Here is a 26330-nt window from a genome sequence, read left to right as displayed (position 1 = left end):
TTGCCGGCAAGTGAGGGGGTTCCCAAGACACGGGACTTTTTTCGTTTTAAAAACCGAGACAGTACTGGGCAATCTGGGACAGGTAGGTCACCTTATCAGGAACTCCTTGACCTCGGAAGCCACCCCTAAGGGTCCCCAGCGCACTTTTACCTTAGGTAAGGGTTCTACTCACCCCGCAGAAGACTGTCCCCACCCTTTCGTTAGAAACATCCTACAACAACCCCATCAGTGCCTTTACCCTGGCCAACTAGCCCATTTCTAGGCACTCAACTCTTTTAATCCAGATTAGCTACGGGCGCCAGAAGCCCGCCTGCGATTGGCCAGTTCTGCGATTCAGCCGAGATGCTCAGTGGCCGCGGTCGCGAGTGGTACAGCGTTTCCTCCCGGCAACAGCCCTAGCCGGCGCTCATAGGCTGAGCCGATTGATGTGCCAGTACTTTGGGGCGGCTGCAGAGCGCGTTCATTGGCTGTTTGAAGGCTTCTGGCAGCCCCTGGATTGGTTGACTCTGTGGAGCGCTGTGCGACTGCGCAGAGGCCTACTTTAGAGGAGGCGGAGCTTCGTCCTTCGCCGGCTGGGAAAGCAGAGGGATCGGCTAGTGGCGACAGCAGAAGTCGGGCCTTAGCCCTGCCGGGGCAGTGGGCTTTAAGTAAGAACCAGAGGGTTTTTGAATCCTTTAGGTTTGTTGCTTCTGTAGCCGTGACCGTGAGCTCTGGTGGGGGAGGGGCGGAGGGCGGTCTTCAACGGTCAGTGATAGGCATGGTTCTCGGTCAATGGGAGCAGGCGCTTCTGAAATGGGTCCTGAGATTGGCCCTTTCCAATCTCTTATAGCCAATGGACGTCGGGAAGGGTGGGCGGGTCTACTGGGCCTTATTTTCTTCTTCCTGCGGCCCGGACTCACTCGCCTAGGCGGCGGGGCCGGGAGGGGCCAGGCGTCTACGCGGTGAGCTTCGGGGACCTTGGGAGCGGGGGGCTACTTTGGGAGCGATACCCGCGGGAGCATCTGCGAGGGGAGGGGGCGGGAGTTTGAGGTGGTTGTTAGCAACAGCTCCCTTTATTGAGTTGATAAGTACCCGGCCTAGTGCTTAGCGTTTCGCTTGCATCATCTGAGTTAATCACAGCAACCCTGCCGGGCAAGGAGGTTGGGATCCCCATTTTACAGGAGGAGAAACTGAGACTCGGGCAGCTTACACAGCCAAGGTCACACAGCTAATAAATGGCAGAGACTGGATCTGTATTCAGAGTTGTTTTAACTCCGGGGCAGTGCTCTCTTAAACCAGTAGGCTTTGTTGCTGGGTTGGGAGAGGAAGGTGTCAGGGAATGGGAACTTTCCCCAGGAAATAGATTGAGGGAAGGGAATCCTAGGGTAGAAGAAAAGGAATGAGCAGTTGAGGTAAGAGGAAAGAAATCGGTTACTCAACAGTTACTGAGTGCCTACTCTGTGCCGTGCATTGTTCTAGGTTCTAGGCTTACAAAGATGAATAAGGCCAGAGGCAGATGAAGCCCCATTAGGGGTTTTGGGAGGCCCTACGATGGGCCCTAACACTGTGTTCACATAATTATGTGTCTTTATAAAATTTGCAAGAGTAAGATATTTTGTATTCTTTTTTTAAAGAGAGGGTCTTCAAGATTGCATAAAACTTTAGGTTCCTCTACACTTGGATCTGCCCTTGTAAAGGGCTTAGACTAAGTGGAGATTATGCTGTAGGCAGCACAGTGTAATGGCAGGAGCACTAGGAGAACATTACAGGACTGTGGGTAAATTTCCTGGTATGTAAAACAGGGCTTACAGTATATCTGCCATGCAAAGTTTGACGAGGTGCAGGAAAGCACCAGGCCAGGAACGCACTTTATTTTTGGTGAAATGGAACCCGGAGAGATGCAGGTACTGGGACTTGTCTTCTCTCCTACCTGAGACAGTTCTACTCCATGCTGTCTTCCCAACCTTTTACTAGATTGTTGGTAGGTTGGACACAGTTTCCTCCCTTCTGATCGCTCCAGCTCTCAAGGGGACTCTTGGAGCTGAACTGCCATGGCTTTGGGACCCAGATTTGGGGGAATTGAGTAAAGAAAAGGACATACGGTTTTTGCTTCTAAACTGGCTTCTTTTAGCTGGTGTGCTTGGTTCTTATTCAGTCAAAATAGTCTATTGTGTTACCAGGCAATGGGGATGCACCCACTTAACTGAAGGCCTCATCTAAAAACAAAGTAGTATTTATTTCACCTCCAGTCAGTTATGAAGTTTGCCCTTTATTGCCAGTTTATTGCCTGTTTAAATTTTGTCCTTTGAGTTCTGGGTACAGCGCAATTGAACTAGTCTCTAGCTTGACTTCGTATAGCAGTGCCGAAACTGCATTTTGGTTTAGATATGAGAATAATTTCACTTTAGAGTTTTAAAAATCATAGCTCAGGCTACTAATATCAGGGTACTCTTTAACCCTTAAACTTTGTAATCTGGTAGCCAACTAACTTTTCTTAGGAATCTAGAATCCTGTTTTAAAGCTTTGCCCTAGAAGGGAGCCCGTAGATTGATTTTTATTTAAAAAAAATCTGGTTGTAGTATATTGAATTTAATACTTAGAAACAGCAAGGTGTGAATAAGGGAGCAGCTGAAAAGAGAAGGGGAAAATATGGGCGGGGCAGCTGCTTTGTTAGATGGGACCAACAACCAAATAATTGCAGTTTCCCTTTTTTAGCTGAAACAATGTCTCCATGTAAGTCAGGTTTAAATACAGGCAATTTTATACATTAGAATCCTTTAGACAGAACCTTTTCTGTCCCAGTGTGTCTTACTCATTTAAATGACCTGCCTAGAGGCAGATTCCAGGTGTGAGGTCTTACAGCTGCTTCAGAATTTCTTTCAGCACTGACATTTCCAGCATTCAATCTTAATTACATTTTATATAATTTTTTTTTTTTTTTTTTTTTTTTTTTGTGGTACGCCGGCCTCTCACTGCTGTGGCCTCACCCGCTGCGGAGCACAGGCTCCAGACGCTCAGGCTCAGCGGCCATGGCTCACGGGCCCAGCCGCTCTGCGGCATGTGGGATCCTCCCGGACCGGGGCACGAACCCATGTCCCCTGCATCGGCAGGTGGACTCTCAACCACTGCGCCACCAGGGAAGCCCCATTTTATATAATTTTTTTTAACATTTTAAAAAATATTTATTTTTGGTTGCGCTGGGTCTTTGTTGCTGCGCATGGGCTTTCTGTAGTGGCGGTGAGCGGGGGCTACTCTTCATTGCAGTGTGCAGGCTTGTCATTGCAGTGGCTTCTTTTGTTGCGGAGCATGGGCTCTAGGTGCGTGGGCTTCCGTAGCTGTGGCTTGCGGGCTCTGGAGCGCAGGCTCAGTAGTTGTGGCGCACAGGCTTAGTTGCTCTGCGGCATGTGGGATCTTCCCAGACCAGGACTCGAACCCGTGTCCCGTGCATCGGCAGGCGGATTCTTAACCACTGCGCCGCCAGGGAAGCCCACATTTTATATAATTTTATGTTCTTAATGTATTTCTTCAGATTCCTGCCTGACCAAAGTGACCTCAAAAAGGAGGGAAAATGGCTTCTGAATCTGAAACCTTGAATCCCAGTGCTCGGATAATGACCTTTTACCCGACTATGGAGGAGTTCCGGAACTTCAGTCGTTATATTGCCTACATTGAATCCCAAGGAGCTCATCGGGCTGGGCTGGCTAAGGTGGGGGACGGGGCCTTTGGGACTCAGGGTGGCAGTAAGATTTTTCCTAAATGAAGGCTGGAAGAACCGAGTTTTACTGAAAGGCAGGCTTGGTGGTAGTTGAATATTTGCTGTCCTATTTACAAGTTAATTCCTTTCGTTAACATCTGAAGCATCTCTTTTTAGGTTGGAGAAGAGCTGCTTAGAATGTTTAAAAGGGAGGAAGAGAGCAGTGTCCCAGGGCCAGCTGCTGTGGTGCTTCCATCTCTTGGTGGAGAAGGGTGTTTTCATCAATCCAACTTCTCTCATTCTCGGTTTCGGTCACATCCAGCACTCTGATAGTAATTTGGCTTCCCATGTGAACTTTCTGTTAGATTGAGAGAGAATCAACTCTTCAACCTCTTGTCTTGGTGCCCAGATAAGATTCTGAGGCTGAGAATTCCGTACCTTAGATCATTGCAACGAGGCAGCTAGTTGGTAGCAGAACTGGATCAGGGCTAGCATGACAGTGTGACTTGCCGTGTTTGGGTGAGCATGGTTAAATCCATGTGACTTTTTAGTAGAATCGGCTGTTGGCCTGCACACTTCTTGGACTCTGACCAGCTTGTCAGGTTTCTGATCTCTTTGTTTCTTGTGTTCCCTACAGGTTGTTCCTCCAAAGGAGTGGAAGCCACGAGCGTCCTATGATGATATTGATGACCTGGTCATTCCTGCCCCCATCCAGCAGCTAGTGACTGGGCAGTCTGGCCTTTTTACTCAGTACAACATACAGAAGAAAGCCATGACTGTTCGAGAGTTCCGCAAGATAGCCAATAGCGATAAGTGAGTGAAAACGCATTCCTTCCCACCTGTCCTAGCATCTGGGACCTGATATCTCACGTGCAAAGCAGTCTCCAGGACTGCTGCCATCCCGCTGAAAAATAGTTTCCTCACCTCTAGTATCTGTCTCTCTGTCCGCTCTTTACATGGAAGCGTTCCTCATCTCGGTACACAGTCACAGTCTAAACTTGTACATATTTTTACATAAAGTAATCCCATTGTTTTTCCTTCAAAAGTAGGATCATTTTCTGACTCTAATAATTTGCAAGGTTGCAAAGGGGAAACTTGGAGTTGGTTCAAGAGGAGCGTTGGCCGGATGTATTGATACTACCCACTTATCAAAAAGTGGCCTTCGTAGTTTAAGTTAATCTCTTCCGTCTGGGTCCTCCTGTCTTTAATCATGGCAAACTCCTCACTACCCCTACAGATGCTATCTCATTTCCTTTGTGACATTATCCAAATGTGAGTGAACTACCAGGCTGGTTGCTGTTTTCTATCACTCCATCATCATCTGTACATTCTTGTCTCTGTTGGAAACATCTTTGTTTAGGTCTGCTGTCTTCAGTTGTTTTTCTCTGCTGTTTTTAATATTTTGCTCTCATTACCTCAGATTTACAGAGAATAAGTTGTGTGTTCCCCTCATTGGGCTCTGACTAGTCCTTAATCCTCTTGCTTGGATCTTCTCCCTTCCCTTGTTACTTCTTCATTTTGTGGCTCCACAAGGGATTCCTTCCTCCCCCTTGCCTCTTCTCCTGAGCCTTTTTGGTCCACACATATCTTGGTTTCAGCCAGACTTTTTTTTTTTTTTTTTGCGGTACGCGGACCTCTCACTGTTGTGGCCTCTCCCGTTGCAGAGCACAGGCTCCAGACGCGCAGGCTCAGCGGCCATGGCTCACGGGCCCAGCCACTCTGCGGCATGTGGGATCTTCCCGGACCGGGGCACGAACCCGTGTCCCCTGCATCGGCAGGTGGACTCTCAACCACTGCACCACCAGGGAAACCCCCAGCCAGACGTTTTTGCGGCTCTGCCGTGGAGGCTCGCAGTAGAGCCTCAGCTTGCCAGGCTTCACACTTGGAGTGCTTTATCATCTCACATCAGGTCGCGCTCTTTCTCCGTCTGTGCTCTGCCTTCTTTTCCTTTGACATAGCACAGTTCTAAGTGTGGGCTTCCAATTTTATTGGCAGCCTAACTCTTAAAGCATCTCTATTGCTGGCCAACCTGCTGTCTAATGAGGGAATCTGTGTAAAAGCCTGTTGAAGAAGTGTGCCATGCTCCGCAGATGAGAGGCTGTGCCGTCTTCATGTCTGCTTCCTAGCTCTGCGCCGTGCCAAGCACACTTGCTTTGTTTCACGTCGGGTTGGCCTCACTCAGGCCCCTGTGCTGTTCTTCCTGTCTCATCAACATATGGTAGGCCTTACCTTCTTTCAGGACACCTCTTTTTAAATCAGCCGGTCCTGTGTCTTTTCCCTTCATCCGAAATACAATCAATTCTTACCTTTGATTTCTGTCTGTGTGGTCAGCCAGCTTTAAGAAAACCCAGTAGGGTAAAAACCTAAACTTTTAAAGCAGATCAGTTGGAAGTAGAGTTATTTGTATTTAAAGGGTTTAGAACTTGAGAATTCTAAACTTTATGATTCATTAGTTTAACATCAAAATGTAAGGCAGTATTTAAAGTAAGATTTTTTTTCCCCCACTCATCTCATCTCCACACAGTTTCATTTTGGTCTTCCACTCCTTATCATGTTTTTTGGCCATTTGAGTTATAGTGTGCATTTTCAAATACCTATTAGGTTTACACGTTACTCTTTTTAAATTGTGTAGTAATTTTTAAGTGGTTTGCATTTTTAAAAGATTGTTTTGGGAGTAAGTTTTCAGTATGTGATTATTGAGCTAAAGAGTACAGATATTGGGCTTCCCTGGTGGCGCAGTGGTTGAGAGTCTGCCTGCCGATGCAGGGGACACGGGTTCGTGCCCCGGTCCGGGAAGATCCCACATGCCGCGGAGCGGCTGGGCCCGTGAGCCATGGCTGCTGAGCCTGCACGTCTGGAGCCTGTGCTCCGCAACGGGAGAGGCCACAACAGTGAGAGGCCCGCATATCGCAAAAACAAACAAACAAACAAAAAGAGTACAGACATTTTTAATGGTATTATGTGGGGAGATATAGATAGATAGATAGATAGATAGTGGTGTGTGTGTATTTGAGTGTGTGAGCATATGTATACACATGTATTTTGCTAAATGGAACATTTGATGTGCAGAAACCTATTTTTATGTTTTTAGGACTATTTTATATTTTTATTAAAATATTTGGTTTTCAGGCCTGATTATTTGTTGAATGTTAGCCACACTGCATAGGATGCTGGGAATGTAGCAGTGACAACTGAAGTTAGCCCTCTTGGAGACGCTTCCTTAGAGTGCAGGGAAGTAAATTCTTTTCCAGGGCCTCAGCTCTCCATGTGCTGGGTTTTGGTTGTCTGTGGATACATAGGGATTTGCAGTCTTGGTTCTCACAGGTTTGGAAGCCTATTTTCTCCCTGTGTGGCCAGGCTACTCCTGACGGGTGCAGTGTGTAGTTATAGTAGAGTCTCTTGAAAGAGTGGAGGATATCATTCTTAAGGAAGATGGGCTTACATCTTTGTGTATGTTACCTTTTTTGGGCCCAGAACGTTGAGGGAGTTACTGGGTACTGTATTGGAACCTTGAAGGCCAAGGTTATGTCTTGTTCATTTGAAATGTCTTGCTATCCCTGGAACAGGGATTGTGTCTCGTGCCGTTCATAATGCCTCATGTATTTAGTCCCTTATAAGTGGCTAACGCTTTTTTTTTTTAACTTTTTAAAGGTACTGTACCCCACGCTATAGTGAATTTGAAGAGCTTGAACGGAAATACTGGAAAAATCTCACATTCAATCCCCCAATCTATGGTGCAGATGTGAATGGCACTCTCTATGAAAAGGTGAGACTTCCTGGGATCTCTATGCAGCATTTTTGCGATTTTGTAATTTAATCCCATTTTCATCTGCCCAGCATGTAGTGGGCACCAAAAAGCTGTTTTGCTGAACGGGTGTCTGGACAAAGGAACGGCCCACCACCAGGTGATGGGCTGTGCTCACTTAATTGTGGGTAGTTTTGCATGTGACTGAATTTTATTTCTCCCACTCTACATGTGAATTGGATGATATGGTGTTTTTCGCAAGGGCTGTTAGAAGAGTCCGTGGGTGGTAGCTCTGATGAGTTCTAGAAAGGGTGGGATCACAGTAAATGAAATGTTGGGGGAGGGCAGTGTAGTTTCTGAAGAAAAAAGATCACTGACCAATATAATGGAAGGGGTATATATTTAAGAAGAGGAACATATTTAGATTTGCAGAATCCTCAAACAAGATTCTGTAGCAAAAGCTGTTTTAACAAATTGCATTGGCTTAGGATTTAGTGCTTTTTGGCATAGAGAACAGCCTTAGATACGGTACAAGGAAGAAATATTTGGGACTGTTTTTTGGATGATTAAAAAATCTGTAGGGGGCTTCCCTGGTGGCGCAGTGGTTGAGAGTCCGCCTGCCGATGCAGGGGACATGGGTTTGTGCCCCGATCCGGGAAGATCCCACATGCCGCGGAGCGGCTGGGCACGTGAGCCATGGCCGCTGAGCCTGCGCGTCCGGAGTCTGTGCTCCACAACGGTGAGAGGCCACAACAGTGAGAGGCCCGCGTACCGCAAAAAAAAAAAAAAAAAAACAAAAACTGTAGGGTGTTTTAGGGATTATCACTCCGATTAATTTATTGTTTTTGTAAATTATTTGAAGGAAGATGTTTAAAAAGTGGATTCCAGTTTTGTTGATGACAGCTTTTTTGGGTGGTGGGAAGTGAAGCTTGTAGGCATAAATCCAGAACGTACTTATAGGAAGTGGGCTCCTCGATGACCTTTACAACTCAGGATAACATTGTAGACTTTTTTTTTTTTTTTTTTTTTTTTTTTTTTGCGGTACGCGGGCCTCTCACTGCTGTGGCCTCTCCCGTTGCGGAGCACAGACTCCGCGGCATGTGGGATCTTCCTGGACCAGGGCACGAACCCGTGTCCCCTGCATCGGCAGGCGGACTCTCAACCACTGCGCCACCAGGGAAGCCCCCACATTGTAGACTTTTTACTGAAGGCACTGCCCAGTGGAAATAAGGGCTAGATAAGTCACAAATGAGTACAGTTGATTCCCATGCTTTGTATTTTTTATGGTTTGACAGTACTTTCCTCTTTCGACTTAAGTTTCTTTCTTTTTCTTTTTTTTAAAATTAATTTATTTTTGACTGCGTTGGGTCTTCGTTGCTGTACGCGGGCTCTCTCTAGTTGCGGCGAGCGGGTGCTACTCTTCGTTGCGGTGCATGGGCTTCTCATTGAGGTGGCTCCTCTTGTTGTGGAGCATGGTCTCTAGGTGTGCGGGCTTCAGTAGTTGTGGCATGTGGGCTCAGTAGTTGTGGCTGCGGGCTCTAGAGTGCAGGCTCAGTAGTTGTGGTGCACGGGCTTAGTTGCTCTGCGGCATGTGGGATCTTCCTGGACCACGGCCCGAACCCTTGTCCCCTGCATTGGCAGGCGGATTCTTAACCACTGCACCACCAGGGAAGTCCTGACCTAAGTTTCTTTAGCTTCTGTGCAAACTCTTCCTCTTGGGTTTAGAACAGGTGGCTGTCCCTCCTTTTTCATCTTTCATGTACTAGTGTTCAGTGTTGTTCACCAACTGGTGTTTGCCCTTCAGAGGTATAATGGCGTCAGTTCCAGTGGCAGCTCTGAACAGCGAGTGAGGGGTGCTGTGGTCTTCAGGGCCATGTAGTTTCAACATTATTCCTAATCTTTGTTAGGAGTGACAGCTCACCTGTGACCTGCTCTGTGATTGGTGGGTTCAGAGCCTCAGTTTATATTCAGTGTAACTTCCTCTGCAGCATGTTGATGAGTGGAATATTGGCCGCCTGAAAACAATCCTGGACTTGGTGGAAAAGGAGAGCGGGATCACCATTGAGGGCGTGAACACCCCATACCTGTACTTCGGCATGTGGAAGACATCCTTTGCCTGGCACACCGAAGACATGGACCTGTACAGCATCAATTACCTGCACTTCGGAGAACCCAAATCCTGGTAAAGTCGGCCTGCGCTTGGCACTGGGGCTTCTCAGCTTTCATGTACCCAGGGAACACCTTGGAATCGGGCAAAATGCAGATTATGGTTCGGCAGGCTTAGGGTGGGACTGGTGTGTTACATTTTGTTCCGACTTTCAAGCAGTAAGGTGCTGTTTGAGCTCTGGTGCTCTCCCTGCCCTTGGGAGTAGCAAGCGTTAGCGGGCCGGGCACTTAGTACCACAGTATGAAAACAGAAAGGTGCCTGAGTGACCGAGAGCCATGGGCACTCTCCCACTGTCTGGTTCCTTTTTCTGAACAGGCCTGAGGCATTTCTTAGAGGCAGACTTCCAAGACTGGAGTCACTTCTTCAGATGATAGAAAGCTTTCTTTTCCTCATGGAAAAAATATTTGGTGAGCAGCAGTGTGTGCTTTACTCACGAGGGGACGCAGGACCACTCAGCGTCCGCTCCCCGTTCCCCACCGAGGCCGCCGTCTGGCTGGGGAGAAATCAGAGAAAGCTCTCTTGTTTCTTCCTGCGCCCACCCGTCTATCTCAGCATGTTAGCGAAGATGCTGCCTTCGGCAAAGCAAAAGACAGATGGGGTGCCCACCCTCACACCGCTAGGGGACTGGTCAGGAGAGAGAAAGTGGGAGAAAAGCTCTGATGGGGAACAGTGGTTGTAATAGGTTCACAGGAAGGTGTGTGAGCATGGGGACTAGAGAAGGCTCCCCTGGAAGAGGTGACAGCTGAGCCGAGAGCTCGCAGATGAGGCCGTGGCTGCGTGTGGTGGTGGTGGGTTCGGAAGGCGGACTGAGGGGAGGGTGTCTGGCTGGTTGTAACAACACGTGCAAAGACACTTGAGAGCGAGCACGGTGTCTTTTTTTTTTTTTTTTTTCCCACAGCAAGATTTATTCTATTTATATGTTTTAGCACTTCTTCAAAAACCCAGGACCCAAGGACATGGAGGTTGTATGTGTGTGATATACATACATATACAGACTTATCCACTTATAGATAGGCCCATATACTCATAAACATTTATACATAAACAAAAGGTGAAAACACAGTACATTTTTATGCACGCTCCATTAAACCCTGTCTTTTTATAAACTTGTAAGTTAAACACAGTTCAAATCGATATCAGATTCATGTTGAAAAACAAACTGCTGTATTTCTCCCACTCCCTTAAAATGGGCAACATAACCTTTTCAATATTTCTTTGTCATTATGTTATGCACATTGCACATCCCTAAAAAACATCAAAAACAAATAGTGATTTGTACCATGACACACTCAATGGGAAGATTAAACTCTACTTGGAAGTCACATCACTATACAGTCTAACAGTATGGAGAATACAACTAGAAGTGTGTCTAGTGTGGAAAATAGAAGCTTAGAGTATTACAGTGTTTTTTAAACCTGTTTACAAAGCATTAAGACCCAAATGAAATAAATGATTTGTTATTAGCTGCTGAGATTTTTCTTATTTCAGATTTACAGTCATTTTCTTACATAAATATACCACTAGCCTTTGCTTGATAGGCTGCCAAAACAAATGTATCCTACTGATTTGGCAAATGTGTCATGACAAAAATTCCAATGTGTAATCCCCATTAATTACATAGATGGTTCAGAAGATTCTGAATTGTAGCCTTATTATCTAACATCCTTAAAGAAGATTTATTAAGCACACTTAAGTGATGTTACACAGATACACATTTCAGAAAAAGCCCTAATAACCACCACTTTCCCCCAAATGAGGGCATCAAGTCAGGCACCAACAGACAGCAGAAAGGAAAACAGGAATTAATAATCCAACATAAAACGACACTGTCAACTATTCAGTTTAGTGCCCTAGTTCAATTTATTCAACTTCTGCCTTCTTAGGCCTGGTGTGACCAATGCCAGCCCAGGTTTTTAAACCCTATGGTACTTCTAGACAACGTATGTAAATTTACAGTATACAATTTGGATTCACCATGCATGAATACTTTGTGTGTAACATTTAATAAGCTCAATCTACATCCAGAATAATTTACATGAAAGGACAATATTTATTTAAACAGAGCTCAATAGGGTAACCATGGTATCATCAGAGTGCATCCAGAGGAAACAAGGGAGGAGGGGCCAAATGAAACTCAATCAACGGCACTCCCACACCTTTACTGTTTGATCTACACTGCCAGTAACCACATATGGTGCCGTCTTATGGAAATCCAAGGAGGTAACAAAGTGTTCATGCGCATTGAGGGTCTTCATGCATCGCTTGTTCTTGTAATCCCACACACGCAGGGTCTTGTCATCAGCGCAACTCAAGATAAACTTCCCCCAGAATGGAACAGAACTCCACGTACCCAGTTATCATGACCCACAAGGGTCATAAGGCACATGCCAGTACTGACGTCCCACATCTTGATAGTCTTGTCTCTGGATCCAGACAGTAAGAATGGTCCAGGCTTGCCACTTTTTTTAGTCTCAGATCCTGTCGCTTCAGAGATGCAAGAATAGGAGCTTTCTGGAGCCCAGGAAATGCATTCTACCACATGCTCATGTTCTCGAAGCTCAGCCTTGCATTCCTTTGTTGCTACGACCCACACGCGCACAGTCTGGTCGTTGGAACAACTGGCTATCAGAGTGCCGTCTTGATTTGGCCGCACCATACGTACCCATTCTCTGTGTCCTGTGAATGTCTTCACACAGTAGCCAGTTTGCACTTCCCACATTTTTATAGTTTTATTCCTTGAGGCAGATACTATATGATCTCCATTGGGCATGATGGCTACTGAAGAAACATTGTGGTCATGGCCATGCATGGTTCTGATGCATTCGAAGCCCTGAAAATCCCATAGTTTAATGGTCATATCCGCAGAACATGAAGCCAGAAGCTTGCCACTATGGTCGAATGAAATATCCTGTACAGAGTCTGTATGCCCCTTAAGAGTTCGTTCAAAATCTCCAGTCTCATAATCCCACACCTTAATTGTAGCATCCTCTGAAGCAGAGACCATAACACTGAACACAGGATGGAAAATGACTCGAGTGACTGGACTCCTATGACCACTCAATGCATATTTTTCTGGTGGACGGGGAATCCATTCTTTTGGGTCTCTTTTTTGACCAAGAGGTCCACCCGACGTAAATTCTTCTTTTGCTTCATTTAGCTTTGATTCTAATTCCATAACCTTCTTTTGTAATCTAATAACAGATGTCCATTTTTTTTCCAAAAGACCAGCATATTTCTTATCTAATTCTTCATTCATATCTAATTCAGCTTCCTTTTTAAAAACTGAATATGCTTCTTCATAGCCATTTGAACGAAGATAATCTGCTATAGCTCGATTTAGTTCATCTCGTTGTCTCTGGGACAGCACCATTTTGGCTGTAATGTCAAGCTTATTTGATATAGTGGTATGTCCCTCCTTTGGGAAATCAAAAAACTTTGCAATCCCTGGATTTATAATTAAATATGCCACTAAGTGGCTTCCACGCAGGGGAAAATGATTCTTCCACAAGTGAATCCAACGAGTAACCAGGAGATATTCAACAAGTAAGGTTCATTCCACCGGAGCGCTGCACCGCCGCCTCCGCAGGGCCTCTTCCGTCCTTCACTCCCATCCACCGGCGGGGGAGGAGCACGGTGTCTTGAGTAACTAGAGGAAGGAAGTCCCTTGTGGTTTGCGTGCTGTGTGTGAGGACGGAGGAGCGAGGAGGCCGGAGGGGACACCGTGGCCAGGCCATGGGGAGTCGTGCAGACTGTATCTGTCTCCATTCCTTTCTGGTACCTTCAGCCACATCCTTTCCCAGGGCTTTTCTTTTCTTCTGGCAGATGCTTTGCAGTTTCCAGTCTTGGAAGGGGGAAAACCCTTTTGAGCCTGTGATTACCCCCTAACTACTGTCCCAGTTCCTTCCTTAGGTGGCTAGACTTCTAGACTCTAGCTTTTGTGTCTTCACCATGTTTACTCTGAAGTTCCCTGAAATTGGACTTTTTGTTCTCAGGTCAAGAGATTTTCTAGTTGCTATATACACTCTTTAGGTCATCTGAAGTGGTTCCTTTAGAGACTTCTGTGCAATGTTGCCTGATGGATCACAGAGTCCTTTAGGTGACAGACATTTTCCTTAGCTCCTCATCTGTTTTGTTGCATAACAAAGCTATTTGGGATGGGAAGGTTTTGTTGTGGAATCATCTTTAGAATGCATTGTAAGGGTAAATCAGACTTACCGTGAGTTCCCGAATATAAAGCTTAACAGTTGTGCAAAAGTTTTAAATAGTCCTCTATGTGTTTTTTATTTTTTCTGTTCAATTTTTAATGAAGGGCAATTCCTATGGTGTCTAGATACGCACGGGGGTGGAGGAGTGAGTGCTTACTGGATAATCAGTACATGGTTGTGGAGACAAAGGGAAATGGGCTCAGCACGTAGGGGCCAGGTCTCTGGTAACTGATCCATTGTCGCCTCGTTTCCCATCTTCCTCCCTCTATCTCATCCCAGTTAGGCCTTTCAGGCTCTGCCAGGAGCACTTTAATGCCATCCTCCTCCTTTTTTTTTTTTTTTTTTAACTTTTATTGCATGAGCAACATTATAAAGGAGAGCAACATTGAGTGTGTACCCTAAATCCTGGTTCATGATAAATATTCAATAAATGTCTTGTTAAATGAATGAATATAAAAGATAAAATCGCTCACACTTCTGCGTGTGCTCTGCCCTCCTCTGCCCAAACAGTCTAATACTTCATTTCTCCAGATCCCTATCTAGTTCTCGTGGTTGCGAAGTTGAAAAGTCTGATATTTCAAGCTGTTCTGACAGGGGAGACGAGCCCCTCTGCTCAGCGGCTGATGCTTCTTTGTGCTTGCAGGTACTCCGTCCCGCCTGAGCACGGAAAGCGGCTGGAGCGCCTGGCCAAAGGTACGGGGTCCACTCCGCTTGCTGGGTCAGACCTGCCTGTGAGCTGCGCTCATTGCTCTAAGGTGTCCACTTGCTGTGGTCCTTTCTCAGGCCCACATGTGGGGAGTGAGCCAGACTGCCAGATTGGTTACATATCAGAGCGACTAAAATCAGAGCCTTTTCCCACTTTGTCTTGGGAAGGGACTTACTAAGTCTTAGACTGTGTTTGCCTCGATTTTATCATGCATGGGTTTATTTGACTAGGGATAGTGTATTGGTCATATTGGGTCTGGTTCTTTTGCCAAAAACCCAAATCATCAAGTCAAAGTTGAATTTTATGCTTTGGTTCTTTTAAGTGGACTCTAATAGATTTGTACCTCTGCAGAGCCTGTTTCACAAGAGCTTGGGTCGTGTGTGCTGTAGTTGTGCTACTAACAAAAGATTGGGGATCCCAGTGAATGGAGAAAGGCTCTAAATTGTTTCAAAGGTCTTTGTGAGAACAGAGGCACCTGGGGCAATCCCCCAAACAGGATTTGATTACCCATGTAACAGCCTACGCAGGAGGCAGCCCAGAGGTTCATTGTGGAACCTTAGGATTGACCTGAAGCTAGAAGAATATGTGGAGATCACATCGGTGATTCATCCTCCTTATCATGTAGATGAGATGCGCGGTGTGAGGTGACTCCAGGGTTACAGAGCCAGCGTGGGGCTGTGTATTAACTGTGCCCGTTTTCAATTAAACAGGCTTTTTCCCGGGCAGTGCTCAAAGCTGTGAGGCTTTTCTCCGCCATAAGATGACCTTGATTTCGCCTTTAATGCTGAAGAAATACGGAATTCCCTTTGACAAGGTGAGCGGATTTCGCACACAGCAGCCCTTGGCTTACGCAGAAACCACCCTTGCTGGCGTGTGTTTCACAGAGGAGCTTTATTCTACTTGATTCTCTGCACCAGGTGTGGGCCAGGGCTAATCTGTATCATCGTTTGATCTCGAAGCATTAAAGGTGGGCTACCCCTTCCTGGTGCCAGAGGAGGGTCAAGCCCCCTTGAACAGTGTCATCTGGAGGAGTCATTAATTGTAGTCATGGTGTCTGATGTGTAGAGGCTTTGCATGTCACAGAGGACACCAGGTCCCCAGTGGTTTTGTGACCCATCCCTGGCCACTGAGCTCAGTTGTAGCAGAGCTGGAGCGCAACTTCCCAGGTCTCTAGACGCCTGCCGTTTGCTGCAGCTGCTTCCCGTCTGCTTTTGTTCAGGTGACTCAGGAAGCTGGAGAATTTATGATCACTTTCCCTTATGGGTACCATGCCGGCTTTAACCATGGCTTCAACTGTGCTGAGTCCACTAATTTTGCTACCCGGCGGTGGATCGAGTATGGCAAACAAGCTGTGCTGGTAAGTCCGCTGGGTTTCCTTCACAGTAACCGTGTCTAAAAATGACTGGTTGAGCCAGCCAACCTTCTTAGATACACCGGCTGGTGATTAGAACATTTCTTTGAGCTGCTGGAATTCAGAAGCAGAGTGGCGGGGAATGTGCAAAAGTGCCAGCACCTTGTGTTCACAAAGAATTTTAAAAGATCTGTTCCGATTTGAGTCGTATAAAATGAGGTTTCCGTGCTTGAGTCCATTGAGCATTAAAACTACACCTACACACTGTGCTATTGCTTTCTTTAGCCACTCTGGGATTTCTCTGTTGAGGAGAAATCTTAAGGGCTTCGTTTTACATTAGGGAAGCAGCAGGGCTGGACGTTTGGCTGGGAGTAGACTCGCTCCTGTGGTCCTGGCTTGGATAGACAGCAGAGGGAAGGTGGACGTTGACCATCCAGGGTCTAACGCTGAGCCTCATCTCTAACCGTTCTCCATGCGCCCTAGTTAGCGCCCAGGTTGACTCGCCCCAGTGCCATGTGTCCTCCACCCTTTTTTCCCTGCTTCCTTTCATGTGTGAAGGCTCTGCAAGGATGCTATGCCCTCAGCCTGTAAACCCAAACATTTCAGCCTTAAACTGTCTTGTGTCTTTTCCCATTCGGAGGGAGGAGATGGGAGGAGGAACTCGGGGGAGGAGCAGGGCAAGTGTCTCACCTGGAGCTCCTCTGGCACCTTGCCACAGTGCTCCTGCAGAAAGGACATGGTGAAGATCTCCATGGACGTGTTTGTGAGGAAGTTCCAGCCAGAAAGGTACAAACTCTGGAAAGCTGGGAAGGACAGCACCGTCATCGACCACACTCTGCCCACGCCAGAAGCGGCCGAGTTTCTCAAGGAGAGTGAACTGGCCCCGAGAGCCCAGAAGGAGGAGGAGTGCCCGGAGGAGGATGACATGGAGGGGGTCGAGGATGGAGAGGACGGTGACCTGAAGAGGAGGTAACCCTGCAGCCCTCGGGCCCAGCTGCCTGAGGGAGGCGTGTCTGGCAGCTCCCGTAGCCTGCCGAGAGGCTGCTTCTGAGTGGGGTGTTTGAGCACAGCTGAGGGAATGTTTTTTCTTGGTACAGGCCCCAGAATCCTCAATGAGGTGTTCAGGCCCTTCCTCATGGCTGCCACCCAAGGGTGGTAGCACCGCTACATGGGCCGTAGTCTGCTGGAGCAAGGCTCACATGCGTGTGAGGGCATGGCTCCCTCTGAGCCAGAGAAGCCAGTTTTCTCACTGCCATTTGAGGGCTTTTTAAAAAATAAATTTATTTATTTATTAATTTATTATTATTTTTTTATTTTTGACTCCGTTTGGGTCTTTGTTGCTGTGCATGGGCTTTCTCTAGTTGTGGTGAGCTGGGGCTACTCTTCGTTGCGGTGTGCAGGCTTCTCATCGCAGTGGCTTCTCTTGTTGCGGAGCGTGGTCTCTAGGTGTGCGGGCTCAGTAGTTGTGGCTCGCCGGCTCTAGAGTACGGGCTCAGTAGTTGTGGCACATGGGCTCAGTAGTTGTGGCTTGCGGGGCTCTAGAGCGCAGGCTCGGTAGTTGTGGCGCATGGGCTTACTTGCTCTGCGGCATGTGGGATCTTCCCGGACCAGGGCTCAAACCCGTGTCCCCTGCATTGGTAGGCGGATTCTTAACCACTGTGCCACCAGGGAAGTCCCCATTTGAGGGCTTTTTGAAAAGGAGAGAGTAGTGAAGGAAATGAGACTCACAAGGGCAGGGGCCAGGGTCCTCGGTGTCTGAGCCAGAGGATCTGTCCTCAGGAGAGTTTCTCTTGGGCTGTGTGGGGAAGAAAGGAGGAACATTTACCGGGGACCTGCTGTACACCAGGTGCTCTGCCAGGTGCTCAGCACACCTCTTCTTAAGCCTCACGTCAAACCTGTGAAGGGGGTGGTGACATCCCTGTTTGCATTTGATGGAACAGGCTCAGGGAGGTGAGGTCCCCAGTCTCAGGTGGCACCGAAGTGTGAAGCAGGCTCTGGCCGTTGAGTTGGGTTGCGTGGGGAGGTGTTTGTGTAAGCGGATGTACACTGGGGCTCTTAAAAAGCTTGCCCTCCTCCTTGCAGCCTGGCCAAGCACCGTATCGGGACAAAGAGGCACCGAGTTTGTCTTGAAATCCCACAGGAGGTGAGTCAGAGCGAGCTCTTCCCCAGGGAGGAGCTGGGCTCTGGACAGTACGATATGGCGGAGTGCCAGGCCGCCCTTGCTCCTGTGAGGCCCACCCACAGCTCCGTGCGCCAAGTGGAGGACGGTCTCACCTTCCCAGGTGAGTTGGTTATGGTATTTTTCCCCACAGACCTAATCATTCTTTTCTGTGTTGGACGCCACATCAGTGCGGGGTCACAGATGTGACAAAGGGGAGGCGGGTCTGTGAGCAGATGGTGTGATTGGAGTGTGGGAAGCGCTTCGGTTGGGGTCACCCAGGGCGGCTGAGGAACATGGGGGAAAGGCCCCCGCCCCCGCTCTGCCTGGTGAAGTGCCCGTGAATTAACTCTTGCAGAGTAAGCAGCGATTTTCCAGGCAGACAGACTGGGGGAACATAGAAGGGGCTTTCCGGATAGGAGGAGCAGGGCCCAGGCCCGGAGACGTGCACAAGCATGAGCTGCTTGGGGAGCTGGCAGTGATTTCCTGTGATTTGAACAAGGGATGGGAAGGGTGGGAGACAGGTGTGTCACAGGAGCGACCTGAGAAATGGGATGAGACGACGTGGGGACTGCCAGCCGCCTGAGCGTTTGCTCATTGGGAGGCTTGAGAGGCCGTTTGTATTTTAGGAGAGGACAGACAGTGTGGTCCGGTACAGTGTTTGAAAGCATTCACTAGGACAGTTGTTGAGGACAGATGTGTTAGGAAGGGGCTTGTATCAGTCTCGGGTCAGGTTTGGAGGATCTCTGCGTTGACAGGACCTTGGAGTGTCTGCTGAGAGCCAGTCAGCACTATGGACTTGGACCCTGGGGCCCTGCTGCCTTCTGTTGAGCCGTCTTTCTAGCCCGGCTTCTCTGGGTCTCTGCTGAGCTGCAGGAGACTTCTGAGGAAGTGACAGCTGCTACTTAACTGAGTGTCTGCTGTGTGCAAGGCTGTGCTCCCACCTTACACGCAGCAATCTTATTTAAGAACCCTGGAGAGAGGTGGTACCGTCCTTAAGTTACAGAGGATGAAACTGGAGGCCCAGAGAGGCTAAGCAGCTCGCCCCAGATCACACAGGGACCCTGTCGGTGGTGAAGTCAGAGTTCAGAGCCAGGCCTCACTTGCTGCCCATGTTCCTTGGTCTTGTCACTCTGCCTTTTTTTTTTTTGCGGTACACGGACCTCTCACTGTTATGGCCTCTCCCGTTGCGGAGCACAGGCTCCGGACGCGCAGGCTCAGCGGCCATGGCTCACGGGCCTAGCCACTCCACGGCATGTGGGATCTTCCCGGACCGGGGCGCGAACCCATGTCCCCTGCATCAGCAGGCGGACTCTCAACCACTGCGCCACCAGGGAAGCCCCACTCTGCCTTTCTTGAAGTTCAGAAGCACAAGAGAAAGTGGGCTCCGTCCATTGTGTCTGTGTGTTTCAGATTATTCCGACTCCACCGAAGTCAAATTTGAAGAGCTTAAAAATGTCAAGCTGGAAGAGGAGGAGGAGGAGGAGGAGGAGGACCAGGACCAGGAAGCGGCCGCCTTGGACCTTTCTGTGAATCCAGTTTCTTTTGGGGGTCGCCTCGTCTTCTCAGGCTCCAAAAAGAAGTCATCTTCCAGCCTGGGCTCTGGTTCTTCACGGGATTCTATTTCTTCTGATTCAGAAACCAGTGAGCCTCTGTCCTGCCGAGCCCCAGGGCAAACGGGAGTCCTCACTGTGCACAGCTACGCCAAAGGGGACGACAGGGTCACCGCAGGAGAGTCATGCACGAGGAAGAAAGGGGGCGCCACCAGGAGCATCAACGAGCGGGAGCTGGCCGAGGTGTGGGCGCTGGGTGGGGTGGGGGGCAGGGGGCCTCCTGTGTTGGGGAGGGAGGTGGTTCTGAGGCTGGGCTGCCGCAGAGTCCCAGATGGCAGGAGAGACCCTCAGGATGGACCGCCAGTCTGCAGTTGTGTCAAGCAAAAGCCAGGTGGCAGTGGGTCACCTCAGCTTGTTCTTTGCTCGGAGTTCCTTTCTCTTATCTCTGGGACGGTTGTTCCAAAGAATTGCCTCGCAGCCTCCGTGGCTGCCCTCGGTGGATCTTCAGCTGAGTTGGGCGCATCCTCTGCCCCTCCTGGCCTTAGGGGCCAGGGTTAGAGTGGCAGTGGTTGTAGGGTTTGAGGTTTGGGGTGAGGTGGCCTTTCTTAGCCTGGACTCCCCTGGGAGTTCTCCCTCTACTCCCCTCTTCATTCTTCCCCTCCTAGTATAACACTGCTAACGCAGCATCGTTTTGGAGGCCAGGATGAACTCCAGAGCTGTAACCGTGGACATGTCTGTTCAGGCTTCCTCTCAGGCCACGCAGTTGTCAAAAGCTCTGTCTTTTGTTTGTTCTGTGTAGAAAGGCGTTTGGGGGGTCTGAGTGGGATACAGCAGGGCCACGTTGGGTGCAGCCGACTCAGGCCTGCCCTGAGTGACCTGCTCTCTCCCCAGCCTCGCAGCCTATGGGTAAGTTGCAGCCCAGGCTGGGGGTGGAGTGGGGTCACTGGCAGGTAGTAGAAGTCAGCACAGACTTCCCTATTCCCTTCCCTTCACCTTTGAAAAATTTATCGTCTAAAAGTTTTTATTACGAAACATTTTAAAAGTATATGCAGATAGAATACTGTCATGAGCTCCACGTGTGCCCTTGTTATTTCTTCACATTAACAATTGGCTTGTTGGCTTTATCTTTTCTTTGGCTGAAATACTGACACTTAAAATCCTCTAGTTTTTCCAGCGGTGCCTTTCTGTGGTTGGTTTTTCCCCTCGTCTTGAACACCCGATGTCGTTTTTCTTTCTGCCTTTGAATCTCGGGCTCAGTTTCTGTAGACCCCCTTTCTCCATGTGAAGGTCCCCCTTCCCTCTCACACGGCGTGTGGGTATCCACCGTACACCACCGTGCAGCCTTCTCGGTGCCTCTGATCGCCGCTCCCTCCGCCGTCCTGTGGCTGCTTCCACAGGAGAGGGCTCTTCCGCTTGGAAAGCAGAACCCCTTAGGTTCCCTGTGGCCGCATCCCAGCCATCCTTCCCAAAGCTCTGTGCCCTCTTGGGCATCCTGCTGTCTCTACAGGCCACGCTGTCCTTCTCTTGCCCTGTCCTCCTGACTTGCTTTCTTCCAGCTGCATTCACAACCACAGAAGCCGCTAACAATAGCAAGGACTTACTAGACACTTGAATGCGTTGTTCAGACCACATGTTACTGCTGAAGCAATCTTACCACAGTCAGGTTTTTTGTGGCTTTTTTTTTTTTGGTGGTGGGGGCAATACATGAATAACAGATACCTTTTTTCCTCCCCAATTAGGAACCAGTTAAGTTATGGATACAGGAGGCGGGCACATGGCACTCAGAATGCCACTTCGTTGTTTTTTTTTTTTTTAATTAATTAATTTATTTTTGGCTGTGTTGGGTCTTCGTTTCTGTGCGAGGGCTTTCTCTAGTTGCGGTGAGCGGGGGCCACTCTTCATCGCGGTGCGCAGGCCTCTCGCTGTCGCGGCCTCTCTTGTTGCGGAGCACAGGCTCCAGACGCGCAGGCTCAGTAGCTGTGGCGCACGGGCTTAGTTGCTCCGCGGCATGTGGGATCTTCCCAGACCAGGGCTCGAACCCGTGTCCCCTGCATTGGCAGGCAGATTCTCAACCACTGCGCCACCAGGGAAGCCCAGAATGCCACTTTGTTACCGGTTAAAATGGTTGAAGAGAGTGGCTTCTAACCTGTGGCCGAATGGCCCTGCCACTCATTTTACCCTCAATTACAGATGACCCACCTAGTCACAGGTGGCCCTGGACGACTCAGGCCCCTCTCACAGCAGCAGAGAGTTTCCCACTCATCTTCTGTGTGTTGTGCACACAGGAATGCACTCCCTCTGCAAAAGGCAGATGCCAGGAAATGAAAGCCAGGACTCCTCCCGCGGAAATAGGCTGGGAGAGGAGGCTTCTCTCTGACACGCCTCTCTCGTGCAACCCCTGCTCCAGAACCGTAGCGTGTCTTCCTGGTTCTTGTTTGTTTGTGTGTGGACCTCTCAGCTGCAGCCTGATGGTAATAACTTCTCCGCTCGATCACCTGCCATCTCTCCCACCTCTCCCCTTGACGTGCTGGCGTCCTCTTCGCTTTACTCTGTAATGGTTTGTACGTCTGCTCTGGGCTAGGACTGTGCCTTCAAGGAGCTCATAGTCTAGGCAAATAGATGCGAGCAGGGAATTCTAGTACCTGGTGATGAGCATTGTAGCACAAGTGGAAGAGTTAGCAGCTCGGCCTGGGGTTGGGGTGAGGAGGCAGAGAGACAGCAGGGGAAGGAGCTTAGCGGGAGCATGCTGGGAGGATGGGATGAAATTGGAGCGGAAATCTCGGGGAGGAGAGGGTTCTGTTTGGTGCTGGGGGCTCATGCCAGGGTCAGAGCAGGTCGGGGGTCCACAGTGGTTTTGTTGGTCTCAGGCATATGGGATGAGAAGGCCTTGGGAGGAGCGGGTGGACTGTGTCAGGAGCCGGGTCCTGGAGTTCTGAGGCTCTTTGACTTGAGAGTCGGGGTCGGGGGCAGTGGAAGTTTCCCTGCCATGTGTTTTTGGAGATTGAAGATTTCTATAACACATTTTTTAATACACAAAGATGCATTGAAGATTTCTATAACACATTTTTTAATACACAAAGATGCCTATGGTATAATACAATGAACCACAAATACTGATCGTCTAGATCTAACAGTTGTCAGTATTTTGCCACATTTGCTTCATCTGTCCTTTTTTTTCCTTCTTCTTCTTTGTGGCTGTGCAACTTGTGGGATCTTAGTTCCCTGACCAGGGATTGAACCTCTGGCGCAGTGAAAGCGCCGAGTCCTACCCACTGGACTGCCAGGGAAGTCCCCATCTGTCCTTATTTTATTTGCTGAAGTATTTTATAGCAAATGCGGATGTCATGTGATTTCTTCCCTACTTCAGTGTGTATCTCTAAAAAATATGGGTGTTTTCTTAATCACCATGCCGTTTTATACCTAACAAAATTACAGAAATTCTCTAGCGTCATCTAATACCCAGTTCACAATCAAATTTCCCCAGTAGTCTAAACAAAATTTATTTTACAGCAGGTTTGTTTGAATCAAGATTTAATTAATCTTACATCTTATGTCTGTTCATTATGTCTCTTAAGTCTGCCTTAATCTAGAGCAGTGCCCCTCTGTCCACCTGCCACTGACTCACTCAAAGAAACTGTCAGTTCTTTTGCCCAGTGAAGCGTTTTTTTAAGCTTTGCATTGATGTCTTGGAAGATCATTTTGGAAGGAGTATAAAGGTTTTTGGGGGAAGAAGGAGGCAAAATTAGAAACAGCAGAGGTTCCCTTGAAGATGAAATTATAGATGATTTTCACTTCCTGCATTTATAAATTGTCTGAATACTTTTTATGAATACGTGTTACTTTTATAATCAAATACTGCTCCTTCAGGACAGGAGGAAAAATGGTTTGCAAGAGGGAAATCAGTTGGGAACCTGTACCTTTAGTCTGAGAGGTGGTGAGGACCCGAGCCGTGAGGTGCTGGCAGGGGTGGATGGAGGGGGCTGGGGTAATGACTGCTTGGAAGGTGGGAGCGCGGGGCCGGGGGCTGGTGTGGGGTGAGTGGGAGGACAGTGCAGGGGTGACCTGGAATTCTGGCTCGTGTTACTTACCGGATGGACAGGGGTGTATCGGTGGAGGATGGAGGTGGCAGGAAAAGGGAAGGGGGTTATTTGCGTGTGACTCAGGTGTGAGTTCAGCCTGGGGCATGCTGAGTGCGACCTGCTTGTGAGGTAGGCATTGGAGACGTGCATACACGCACCTTAGGTGGGTAGTTTTGGGAGTCACCTTCACCTGGAGGGTGTCGGTGGGTGTGGGAGAGTTCGCCCGTGGGGCATGTGGAACATGAACAGTTTTCACAGTGCGGGTGTTGGCAGAGGGCCCGGGAAGGAGAAGGACAAGCAGAAGAGAGCAGCCAGAGGTTCAGGAGCTAGGAGAGGGTCGTGTGTGCAGAGCCAGGGAGGAGAGGGTGGAAGATGGTGGCAGCTGGCCGAGTGGGCCTGTGTTAAAGAGGGGTGGTGGGACATAATGAGGGCGGGAGAGGTGGGGAGCTCTGACAGGAGGGGTCTCTAGCAGAGGCGGGCACAGGAGAGGATGGCTGCAGGTGGGTTTTTTATTGTGGTAAAATATACATGACATAAAATACCACTCTAGCCCTTTTTTACTGTACAGCTCAGGGGCCTTAAGTGCCTTCGTATTTTGTGCAGCCATCAGCAGGCTGCAGGTAGTTTTGAGGTGGGAAGAGGCACTTGTCTGTCCTGGAACAGTCCGGTGCTCATTGGGGCCCAGCTCCTTTTCAAAAGCCAGTATTCCTGGAAACCTCTCGTTGCTTCTCAGCTGCGTCCCTTTCTCCTTCCAGTCCCTCTAGCACTTCGCTCCTTGTCTAAGACGCTGTCTTGGTCTGGGTGCGGTTGTCACAGGCGGGTGAAGGTGCACTTCTAGGAGCTAGGTACTGGGCCACATCCAGCCTCGCCTCTTGAGGCACTGGCGTGGTCCCCGGGGCCTGGCCCAGGAGCCTCTGTAAACGTGGGTGGGCCGAATGGAAGTTTAGCTCCAGTAAGAAGCTGACTTGAGGGTTGATTGATTGGGTGGGATGGCAGACTGACAGTCAAGGCTTGGGCAGAAGCTGAGGCACTCTGCGTGTCCCTGGAGAGGTCTAATAGCATTGTGTCTATATCTGGAAACAGTTGGGTTTTGAAGAACACCCTTGTGGGCCCCCTCCTCTCACTTTGAGCGTCCCCCAAGGTGTAATTCGGGCCATCTGCTATTCAGTTAGCGTGCTGCCGTCTTGTGTCAGGGGCCATGGTAAAAGGGCCCCTGGTGACTGACTGCTGAAGCACCACCGCCTGAGTCTTCACAGCAACGTGTCTGCTGCGGAAGTTCTTGTTAGTTCAGGCTGCTTTGAAAAAGTGGGTTCCCTAAAGAAGGAGAGAGAACACTTGGTTCTTTGTACAGAACAAGCCCCGTCAAGAACATTGACCTTGACCTGGCAACCCACGTGTCGGGGGTAACAGAGAACTCGAGAGAGCCTGGAGCTCCAGCTCTCTTGCCGGCAGCGGCCTGGGAGACCTTGCATGCCATCCCACCCCATCCTCACAAAGAGCTCTGAGGGGCAGTGCTCTTTGCCCCGTTTTATTACTGGGTTGCCACTTGCTCGGGCTCACCTGGCTCAATGGTTGAACGAGGATTTGAACCCAGCTCTTTCTGTTAAATCCTGTGGGAAGTTAGAAATTGGAGTACATTGCAGGGAAAGGCAGCACTGTGAGGAACTGGAGGAGGAGTATTTAGCCAGAAGAGGGGAAAAAGTGGGAGGATGTTCAAATATTTGAGTAGATCTGACCGCTTTGGTCAGAGGCAGAGTGATGGTAGCAGAAAGGGCAGACTTAGACCCTGGCTGGGTTGTAAGCCCCTTACGGTTAGAAATCCCATATCACCATGTCTGCGTTGCTGCAGCACCAGGCATGGTACGCTGGGCATATCTGCTGGGCTCGCAGGAAGCCCTTTGGTTAAACAGATGTGGACAGAGGCGGCCTCCTCCTTTCCCGAAGCCAAGTTCTGGGGTTCTTGGTCCTGACCCCTCTACCTCCTCCAGTGCTTGCCCGTGAAATGATTCATCTCCACCTCCTACCCCATATTCATTTTCTGTTGCTGCTTTAACAAGTTACACAAACTTCACAGATTTACCATCTTCTTGTTCTTCAGTTCACAAGTCTGAAATAGGCCTCATGGTGCTAAAGGCAAGATGTCTTCAGGGCTCTGTACCTTTCTGTGGGGAGTCCATTTCCTTGCCCTTTCCAGCGTCCTTGGGGGCACCCGTATTCCTTGGCCATGGCCCTTGCCTTCCACCTTTAAAGGCAGCAACATCTGGCCAAGTCTTGCTCATGTCACCTCACTTTGACAGTGACTCTTCTGCTTCCTTCTTCCATTATTAAGCGCTGTTTGAATACATTGGGCCCGTCCAGATAATCCAGGATGGTGGTCACCCGATTAGCAGCCTTAACAGTTCTTTGTCATGTTAACCTAACGTATTCACAGGGATTATTAGGACTCTGCATCTTTGGGGGACAAACTTCTTCACCCATAAAACCATACTCACAAAGCCCCTATCTTAAAATACAATTGGAGGAAATTTCCTTCTCAAGCTACCATCTCATTCCTTTCCTGGTCTTCGCAAAAATAGTCTGTGTGGTGTGTACTCACTCCCTAGTTCCTTATTGTGTGTCTACTGGAACTTATCTCTGAAAAAGTCCTGGCACCTCCCAGTTGCTGAGTCCCTTGGCCACTGCCTGCTCAGCTC

The 26330-nt window shown here is 48.9% G+C and overlaps 2 protein-coding genes across 13 annotated transcripts in view; one reads left to right on the top strand and one right to left on the bottom strand.

The window, feature by feature from the left end:
* Positions 1–26330, top strand: part of KDM4A (lysine demethylase 4A) — a 53112-nt gene that overhangs the window by 7127 nt on the left and 19655 nt on the right. For 3 of the 12 annotated variants that reach the window (XM_060140284.1, XM_060140279.1, XM_060140282.1), the window contains exons 3-12: positions 3509–3685; positions 4311–4486; positions 7325–7439; positions 9407–9600; positions 14434–14483; positions 15207–15310; positions 15716–15853; positions 16566–16816; positions 17930–18129; positions 19419–19801. In XM_060140284.1, coding sequence (XP_059996267.1) covers positions 3548–3685; positions 4311–4486; positions 7325–7439; positions 9407–9600; positions 14434–14483; positions 15207–15310; positions 15716–15853; positions 16566–16816; positions 17930–18129; positions 19419–19801 — 1749 coding nt within the window. In that variant the 5' untranslated portion in view covers positions 3509–3547. Of the gene's footprint in view, positions 1–533; positions 648–867; positions 942–3508; positions 3686–4310; positions 4487–7324; positions 7440–9406; positions 9601–14433; positions 14484–15206; positions 15311–15715; positions 15854–16565; positions 16817–17929; positions 18130–19418; positions 19802–26330 lie in introns of those variants that run through there. The other 9 variants (XM_060140280.1, XM_060140283.1, XR_009538953.1 and 6 more) reach the window with 9 other exon arrangements.
* Positions 11613–13206, bottom strand: LOC132514854 (platelet-activating factor acetylhydrolase IB subunit beta-like). Its single transcript, XM_060140278.1, is given in 2 exon segments — positions 11613–11905; positions 11908–13206. Coding segments are annotated over 2 exon segments (1230 nt in total). The 5' UTR covers positions 12956–13206; the 3' UTR covers positions 11613–11723.

Source organism: Lagenorhynchus albirostris, chromosome 2 (assembly GCF_949774975.1).
Source record: "Lagenorhynchus albirostris chromosome 2, mLagAlb1.1, whole genome shotgun sequence".
NCBI lineage: Eukaryota > Metazoa > Chordata > Mammalia > Artiodactyla > Delphinidae > Lagenorhynchus > Lagenorhynchus albirostris.
This window is presented reverse-complemented; position numbering and strand designations above follow the sequence as displayed.